At 42.5% G+C, this 9,397-nt stretch overlaps 1 protein-coding gene across 1 annotated transcript in view; it reads right to left on the bottom strand.

Moving 5' to 3' along the window:
* Positions 1 to 2,117: 2,117 nt before the first annotated feature.
* The window catches only part of TARBP1 (TAR (HIV-1) RNA binding protein 1), a 91,378-nt gene continuing 84,098 nt past the window's right edge, over positions 2,118 to 9,397 (bottom strand). The window contains exons 26-30 of the mRNA XM_006895395.1: positions 6,874 to 7,045; positions 4,404 to 4,595; positions 4,192 to 4,316; positions 2,639 to 2,775; positions 2,118 to 2,316 (exon numbers count right to left, since the gene is read on the bottom strand). Of these exons, the coding sequence (XP_006895457.1) occupies positions 2,118 to 2,316; positions 2,639 to 2,775; positions 4,192 to 4,316; positions 4,404 to 4,595; positions 6,874 to 7,045 (825 nt within the window). The remainder of the gene's footprint in view (positions 2,317 to 2,638; positions 2,776 to 4,191; positions 4,317 to 4,403; positions 4,596 to 6,873; positions 7,046 to 9,397) is intronic.

Raw genomic sequence — 9,397 nt, 5'->3', positions numbered from 1 at the left:
AGAACAAACAAGTTCATCCTCGAGAGGGTGAAGCCAGGCTGCCCTTTGGAGGCAGGGATTCTGAAGCTTCATCTGACATACTTTGGACATGTTTTAAGGAGGGACCAGTCCTTGGAGAGGGACGTCATGCTTGGGAGGGTGGAGGGACAGTGCAGGAGAGGAAGACCCTCAATGAGATGGACTGATTCAGTGACTGGGGTAATGGGGGTAGGTGTGTCAGAGATGGTGAGATTGGTACAAGATAGGGCAAAGTTTAGGGCTGTTGTACATAGGGTCACTGTGAGTTGCAAGCAACTCGATGGCACATAACAACAACAAAGTATTTACTATCCCACAGAATGCCAAAAGAACAAACAAATCTGAAATGGAAGAAGTCTATAACTTAGTTAATACTACTTTATTGACATTAATGTGTTGGTTTTTGTATGTTTATGTAAGATGCAAAGGTTAGGTCAATCTAAGTATGAAAATGTACTATTTTTAAACTTGTGCAAAACAAGAATTATTTCATAATAAAACTACTGATGGAAAAAAATATATTCAGGTAGTGGACTCTATATAAATATTATGCCATAAATGTCACAATACTGAAGACATTAAAATATTATTCAGGCAGAACTGTAGGAATCTCAACCTGAATCATCAAAGGAATAAAAGGAGCAACCAGAATGCAAGGCTCATAACTGCAAAAACAGTTCACTGCTGGGGTTTATTTTTATAACTGTCAAAGTGTTACCATGCTCTTAACAAAATTCTAACTACTCTTTGAACTTTGGGACAAAGTTTATGTATATGAACATTTTAATAAATATCTAATTAGGGCCAAGTTCATTTCTTTAATAATTAAACGGATTACATATAAAACATGATGGACTTTAAGAGGACACTGGCTCAGCATCTTGTCAACTTATCTCCATGTTCTGTGCGAATGTATAAGGCAGCAGTAACAGGTTGATGTTTATACTGAACTTCCTCTTGCACTGTCCCTCCACCCTCCCAAGAATAATGTCCCTCTCCAAGGAGACCCTCAATGACATGTATTGACTCAGTGACGGGGGTAATGGGGGTAGGTGTGTCGGAGACAGTAAGGTTGGTTCAGGATCAAGCAGGGTTCAGAGCTGCTGTACATAGGTTCGCTGTGAGTCAGTGACTCGACGGCACGTAACAACAACAAACTGAACTTTTGCCTCAACCTCACCGTGTTTCCTCATGTAAAACTACTGTGAGAACTGAGTTCTCTGTGACCATTTTACAATGTATTGAACCCAACCGAGAATTAGTGAGTGCTGTGAAGGGACAGCTGTTATCAGTAGTGGGATTATCAGACTTGGTAGAAATGGTACAGATGTTTATATATAACAAACGGTTTCATTAAACCTCGCTTTTATAGCAGACCACATTTCTAACAATAGTGTTCTTCACCATCAACAACTACTCAGTGACCCTATGAACAACATATCTGAACTTTGCATATCCTACACCTTACTCATGATCTGATGTGCTCAAGCCCACTGTTAATCACTGTGTCAATTCATCTCATTGAAGGTCTTCCTCTCTCTTTCTGACCATCCACTTTCTAGATGTCTTTTGCCAAGGACTGGCCTCTCCTAACACCATGACCAAGGTAGTAAGACACAGTTTCACTGTTCTCGCTTCTAAGGCACCCTCGTTACACTTCTCCAATACAGACAGATTTGTCTGACAGTGCGTGGGATATTCAGTACTCTTTTCCAACACCACAATTCAAGTGCATCAATTGTCATCCTTATTCACCATTCAACTTGAAGGCATAAAGGGACGTAATTGAAAAGGTCATGACTTGTATCATGTACACCTTAGTCTTTCAAATGACATCTTGCTTTAACCATACCATTTCAAGGAAGTTATCTTCTTTAATCCATTGTTTTACTGACCTGATGGCTTAAAATATTAATGAAACAATAGAATTTACTAAAAGTATTTATTTAGGAGCAATAATATAATAATATATTTAAGGCACATAAAATTTGGCATTAAAATGGAATAACATAAACAAAATACAGATTATTCAGTTCCAGTAAGCTTACAAAAGATAGTTCAATGATTAAAATAGCTTGTTAAGAAGCGTTTCCCGAGCACTAACTGCTCATGTCTCGTAAGGCACGAACGTGTGCACCCTCGTCTCCGCACCTGAGCAGCTGCTGCCTTGTGTACTCCCAGATGAGCAGCGCTCCACTCACATGGACATTGAGCGAGCGGATGATGCCCTGCTGCGGGATCTCCACACACACGTCCAGCTGCTGGATCAGGTTTGCTGGAATGCCTTCCCGCTCATTCCTGAAGAGGGAAAATGTGTGTGTGTGGGGGGAGCAAGGAGAGCTCGTTTTCCTCATTATTGGTTATTGGAAGAGACAGTTTATCAAAATGAAATACATCTTAGTGTTAAGAAATAAGTAGGACTATAACAAAAGGGTTTATATTTCAATTCTGTCTTCAACTAACCATGTGAAACAAACTATAGGGAAGTTTTCTATAAATGTTAGAAATCTTTAAAAGAGTGGCTAGAATGTCAGGAGTATAGGTAAATTATGTAAGAGAAGGCAAAATTTTCCAGAGTAGGAACTCAGAAGATAGACCAGGGATAAAAGATAGTACTTACCCCAACAAGAGGAGTGACTTCTCAGGAAAGCAGTACTGGGTGAGGTCTAAACTTCTGGCAGTTTGTTCCACACCAATGACAGTATAACCTTCTGTTTTTTTCTGCTGCAGATAATCAATTAGCTGAGGTGGCTTTACCTTCATATTAGTTTAAAGAAGAAGAAATTATATCCTTTTAATGCTTTGAAGAAAATAAAAGTTTAAAAAAATCTACAGTGGTTTAATAAAAAACGTTTTTCAAAGAAAAAAAATAACTGTACAGCATAAAAAACAATGCCACTAGCATCATATAAATCTATTTTAAAAATTCCTAAATCAAGAATGAGTTGCAACAGGGTACATTTTGCAGACAGGAATAAATCCTACATTGTTGATAACATCTTTATAAAGGTACAAAAATGTGAAAAACAATAAAACATAATTGGAAAACTTAAACTGTATTTAAATGGTCATAGGTTTTTCAAAGGCCTGTTATTTAGAAAGTAGATGGCTCATCCTGCTTCCTAGTCCGTCTTAATCAGGGAACTCCAGCAAAACCTATCCATCAGGTATAATGGCATTTGACAAATCAGTGGCACAGCTTTCAGTATCACAGCAACCCCGAGTTATTTCAGTACAGCAAACTGACAGACTAATGCTGTATCACTTAGAACAAAGTTCTCCTCAGGCCCAACCAACCAAAGGCCCGCCCACCAGGTCCTGATGGCTTAAACAAGAGGCTTCCAGCACACAGGTGACAATATAATCAGAAACAGCCGATCAGCTTACACTTGGCTGTTAACAAAATTTTTAAAAGCCCAGTTAATTAACACTTTTGGTACCAGGAGTCAGGAAATAAGGAGATGCACTGCACTGGGAAAATCTGTAGTTAAGGAACCTCTCCAAATTGATGTCAGTTTGAAGATTAAGGTGCATCTGATTCAGGCCATTGTCTTTCCAATTATTTGCTAATTAGACCTGGACAACGAACAAGGATGAGAGAAATTGATGTCTTTGAGCTATGGTGTTGAGAGAAAAGCATCAAACATCCCTTGAACAGCCAAAAGAATGAACAGTTATATCTTGGAGAGGATGCAGCCAGAGTGCTCTGGTGAGGCTTTGCCTCACATACTTTAGCATGACGCTAGAAAGGACTATATGCCTTGGAGAAGGACACGATGCTGTGAAGGGTAGAGGATCAGCAAAGCAGAGAAAAACCCTTAACTAGGTGGACTGACACAGTAACTGCTGCAATGGGCTTTTGTGTACCAGGAAGTGTGCAGAGGGTACAGAATAGAACAGCGTTCAGATCTTTTGTTTGTAGGGTCACTATGAGTCATACTCAACTTGACGGCACCTAACAACAACAAGTTGTATTTGATTTTTATTTATAAAACTATTAAAGGTTAGACAACTATAAGTTACTGTAACATGAAGAGAGAAGACAATACAAACTTTTGTAATACAGCAGTCAGTGCTAAGTCCCTTCCCCTTCACCTCCACTCAAGTGCCTTTACCCTTACCTCCACCACAGACTCTTCCCCCTCACCTCCTCCACAGGCCCTTCCTCCTCACCTCCACCAACGGCACCCACTGTTCAGCGGAAACACTAAGGTGCTGAAACTGCTTGTCACTGACGTAGTGGAGGCTGCTCATAACCAGCGCTGAGGCCCCGAATATCTCACAGGTCCGGCACAATCCTACACAACAGACACAGATGAGGATTGATCCCAGTACAGTGGTGACTTCACCATGCCCTGGACATTCCTTTGCACTTCCCCTCTCACCTCCTAGGTTGGTTGGCTTATCAATGAGGGAACCCACCACAATCAGCCTGCCAACTGACTTTCCAAGCTTGGCCGCACGATCCTGAAACTCTAGCCCAGGCTCTAAATCTGGAACTTGGTTTTTCCATGGGATAATCTTCTTCTGAACGTCAGCCCACTCACAGTCATTATCTGTTTCACCTGAGTTAGAACCTGGGAAGAAAAAGAAAATAATCTTATATATGGTGGTGATATGTGCTATCAAGTCAGAACTGACCCACAGCTGACCCTCCAGCAGGTTTTTAGAGCCAGGAAATGATACAGGAGGAGAGAGCCCATCTTTGTCCCTCAGAGCAGCTGGTGGATTTGACAGTGTAACCCCTTAGAAGGCCACCAGAGTTCCCTAATCATCCATCTATCTGCTTGATCACCTGTCTTTGGACTGAGAACAAATATAGACCCTCTTATAGTCAGCCAGGTAATAACTGTCTTTTTAGATTCTTGGCACAGACATGTGAGCCCCTCTGGCAAATGCCTGCCTACTGAAACATCTCAACTGGTTTACTGTCAGTGCCAGTGCTTGGAGACTCCTTCTCCAATGCCTTCCATGCAGCCTAGATGTCTTCTTTTAATACCACCGGATCTGATAACCTCCCCAAAGGGCAGAACATTGGCCAATTCTTTTTGATTCAGTAAATCCTTCGTAATTTCTCTGCAGTGAGATCCTGGGGTTTTTGTTGTCATTCTTTCATTTTAGATCTTTTAAGTATTTAAGACATTTACTTAAAATTTTTGTCTAGTATGGCCTGTGTGCACACTTCCCTTTTTGGGGCAGTGTTGTCTGGTGCTGCTGTGTTCACTCTGACCCCACAATCCTCTGTAATAAACGGAAACCTGCAGGGTCCCGTGCCGTGCTCACAATCCTAGCTGTGCTCACACGACTGTCACAGTCACTGTGTCACTCCACCTCGTTCAGGGTCTTCCTGTTTCTGACCCTCCACCTTTTTCAGCATGCTGTCTGTTTTTAAGGACTGGCCCCTCCTGACAACATGTCCAAAGTATGTGACACAGACTCTCACCATCTGTGCCTCTGAGGAGTGCTCTGGTAGCATTTCCAAGACAGAGTGGTTAGTTTCAAATATTGTTGTTGGTGTTATTAGGTGCTGCCAAGTCAAATATGACAGCCAACCTGAACCCTGCCCTATCCTGAGCCATCTTCACATCTGACACATTAGAACCCACTGCTGAGGTCACAGTGTCAATCCATCTCATTGAGGGTCTTCCTCTCCTTCGACGACACTCCATCTTTCCAGGCAGGAAGTCCCTTTCTAAGGAACAGACTTGCCTCGCTGCATGACCACAGTACGAAAGGCGAAGATTCACCATCCTTGCCTCCAGGGTGCACTCTGGCAGCACTATTCCCAAGACCTATCTGTTTGTTCATTTAGCAGTCCATTACAACATGGTAACTTGGGACATTAAGTTCGCCCATCCCCAGGTATGGTGCTGCTGATGGTTGAAGGCTTAGCTTGTTTAATGTTCTGACTGAGGTTTCCCGGAGTGCCAGACGTGAAAAAAAAACACCTCAGCAACCCTCTTCCCTAGGCTTATCAGGACTGGCTCAGTGGTGCCATGCCCACATTGATGCTTCCTCAGAGAGGGCTTCTGGCCATTACCTCCCAGCGAATGGGTGACAGGTTCCTTTTATTGAATGCCTGTCCTTTTCTCATTGAAAACTAGACATCCTAACGTTATCATGTAGTCCCTCTGGACACCAGCTGCTCCCTGTTTCCCAGGGTTTGTTCTTGACTGTTAAAGCTCAGCTTGTGCTCAGCGTTGTGACAGAGGTTTCTCTGGCAGTCAGGAACTCGGAGGTTGGAGGAAAGGGCATGAAGCCTCACACAGTTTGTGTGGATTTGCTTTCTACTGGGACTCTTCTCTGACACTTTGCTCAGCCACTCTTAATTCTACCTCAGCCTCAGCTCCTGTTTGGACTGGCGTGGAGATCACCGGTGTTCAAAGCTGAGGGTCTTCGTAGGACTTTTCTGGCATGTCCCTTTCCAGAACCCTCATGTAGCACTTCTGAACATCCTCATTTTTCAGAGAAGCCTCTTGGATTTTCCTTCCCAGGTGTTAGGTATATGTTAGCCATCGTCTTGTGCCCCAGGTGGCTGGGAGTGTTTCCACAGCCTTACAGTGTTTTCAGGGAAGAGTGACCACTTCCAAAGCCTGAATGGTCTGAAGTCAGAAGAAACCTGGATGAGTGGGTCTCAGGTAACACCCAGACAGGTCAGAAGACACAGACTGTTCCCTGCAAGGAAGGCCTGCTCTGCTCTCCCAAAGCCTGTAAAGCCTGTAGCCAGGACCCCACAAGAAGATACACTGCCATATTACTCTTTCATTGATGTGGTGAATTCTGCCATCTGTACTAATTAATTTAAATGAGCCTAATCAAATCAGTAAGACGAGGAAAAAAGAAAACTAGTTTTACCTATGTCCTGCTGGGACCAGTCCCCTGCTTTCAGGTCACTAAGCTGAGTCTGAGAAAGGTACCACTGAAAGCCGGCATCTAACGGAATGTCGGTGAATCTGGTAAACTTATCAATGGCAATCCATTCGTCTTCAATGAGGCCTGAGAGGCGCGGGAGGATGTAAAATATGGTCTGAAAGGAGAATTGCAAAAAAAACTAAACTCTTAAAAATAACAGACTTCCTCAGCCATTAACATGTTTCAAATACAACTTCATTACCGTGACTGACACACTCTCCCAACCTATCTAATGAAATTACCTACTTTCTATCTCATAGTGAGACTCTGTATTATTTCTCAACTCTTAAGAAACATGAGGACTAATTTAGGGAAACCCTAAGAGCAAACAGATCTGCTCCTGCATTCCCAACTACATGCCATACATCACAGGATATACAGTATAGACTCTTAATGAAAATGAGAAGTATTTTGTAAATAGCTGGTACTAACGATGGACTGCCAGGAAAACAAACAGATTCATCTTGGAGAGGATTAAACCAAGCTACTCCTTGGAGGCAAGGATTCTGGGGCTTCGTCTGACATACTTTGGACATGTTGCCAGGAGGGACGGGTCCTTGGAGAGGGACATCATGCTTGGTAGGGTGGATGGACAGCGCAGGAGGGGAAGACCCTCTATGAGATGGATTGATTCGGTGACTGGGGTAATCGGGATGGGTGTGTCAGAGGCAGTGCGGTTGGCGCAGGATAGAGCAGGGTTTAGGGCTGTTGTGCATAGGGTCGCTATGAATCGCAAATGACTCGACGGCACATAACAACAACAACAACAACATTGGACAGCTCTGGTGGCCTAATGGATAAAGAGCTGCACTGCTAACCCAAAGGCAAGCAGTTCAAACCCACCAGGTACTCTGTAGGAAAGAGAGGGCAATCGCCTCCAGAGTGATTTAGAAACTCTGAAAACAGAGGGTCAGCTCTAAGTCAGTCCCAACTCGACGGCACAAAGGAGTCCTGGTGCAGAGTGCTGAGTAAGTGGAAGGTCAGTGATTTAAATCCACCAGCGCTCTAAGGGAAAGACGGGCAGCCTCCTCCTACAAAAATGCATAGCCTCGGAGCCTGCTGCTGGGTGATAGTTGAAATCGACTTGATGGTACCTGGGTACTTGGTGGAGAAGTGCAATTCATTGACAAGGAAGCACATCCCTACCCTGTCCAGTCTAAGCCTTGTGGGGACCAGATCTCTTTTTTTTTTAAAATTAGTTTTAATGAAAGTTTACAGAGACTTAGGGTTTCCATTCATTCATTGTTGCACTTTTCTCTCTGCCCAACCTCTCCCCCCAATTCACACGTCTCCTTGAAAAGTAAAAGAAGAACTCTTTCATTGTTATGCAATCCCTGCCACCCAATTCCACTCCACTATGCAGCCTTCATTCTGGACTCCTGTCATGACAATAATAGTCAATCATATATGCATTTTAAATAGTTCTCTTCCTCATCTGTTTCAATGCATCATTCCTCCCCTCCTTCTCGGTCTTCCCTCAACCCTGATGGCAGTCCTGTTTTACAACAGTGGCCCTATGCAATATTTGTTTCTTTTGTGACTGAGATATTTCACTCAGCATAATATCCTCCAGGGTCACCCATTTTGCATAATACTGCATGAGTTCCTTGTTTTTTAATGCTGTGTAGTATTCCAGTGTGTGAATATACCAGAGCTTCTCTATATATTTGTTTGTTGATGGGCACTTGGGTTGTTTCCAGCTCTTTGCTATTGGGAACAAAGCCACAATAAACATGGGTGTTCATCAGATCTCTTTCTCTTTAAATTTACTTAGGCAAATTTAAAATCTGAATTTTGACAGAAAGAAAGAGAGAGAGAGAGAGACAGAGAGACAGACAGACAGAAAGAAAGACAGAAAGACAGAAAATAATTAGCTGTGTTGTGTTGGCAAAGCACTTAGCTTTTACTGGCTTCAACCCTCCCCTCTATAATATGAGAGTGAAATCAGATTCAAACAGCTGCTTGAAAGTGTTGCAATAGTTCCTCAGTGCCACACCACTGTCAACAGTTCTCAATCAGTAAGTACATAAACCAGCCTCCTAGAAGATGAGAAACGGAAAGACCAAAGGGGGAAAGGGTCACAAGAAGCAAAAACAACAAGCAGAGAATGTAATAATTAGATATTAAAAATATGTATGACAATGTATAAGTCTTGTAGAGTGTTTTGATTTTCTTCATGACTACATCTAAAAATTTTAAATACATACAATTCTAAGTTAAGCCCTAAATAGATTGTCTTTTTTTTTTAATGACAACAGAGGCACAGAGACTTGTACACTAGTGTTCAAAGTAGCATTAGTCACCACTGTTAGAATATGAAAACAGCCCAGAGTCCAACCACAAATGAATGGATTGAAAAATTAAGGTACATTCACATGATGGAGTACTACGCAGCACACAGGAGCAATGATTTTGCAAATTATTACCTAATCTGGGAGAGTCTGAAGAGTATTATGCTGAGTAAACT

This window comes from Elephantulus edwardii, unplaced genomic scaffold, assembly GCF_000299155.1.
Source record: "Elephantulus edwardii isolate Elephantulus edwardi_28Jun2011 unplaced genomic scaffold, EleEdw1.0 scaffold00166, whole genome shotgun sequence".
Taxonomy (NCBI): domain Eukaryota; kingdom Metazoa; phylum Chordata; class Mammalia; order Macroscelidea; family Macroscelididae; genus Elephantulus; species Elephantulus edwardii.
The sequence above is the reverse complement of the archived record's forward strand: the minus strand, read 5'-3'. Positions and strand labels throughout refer to the sequence as shown.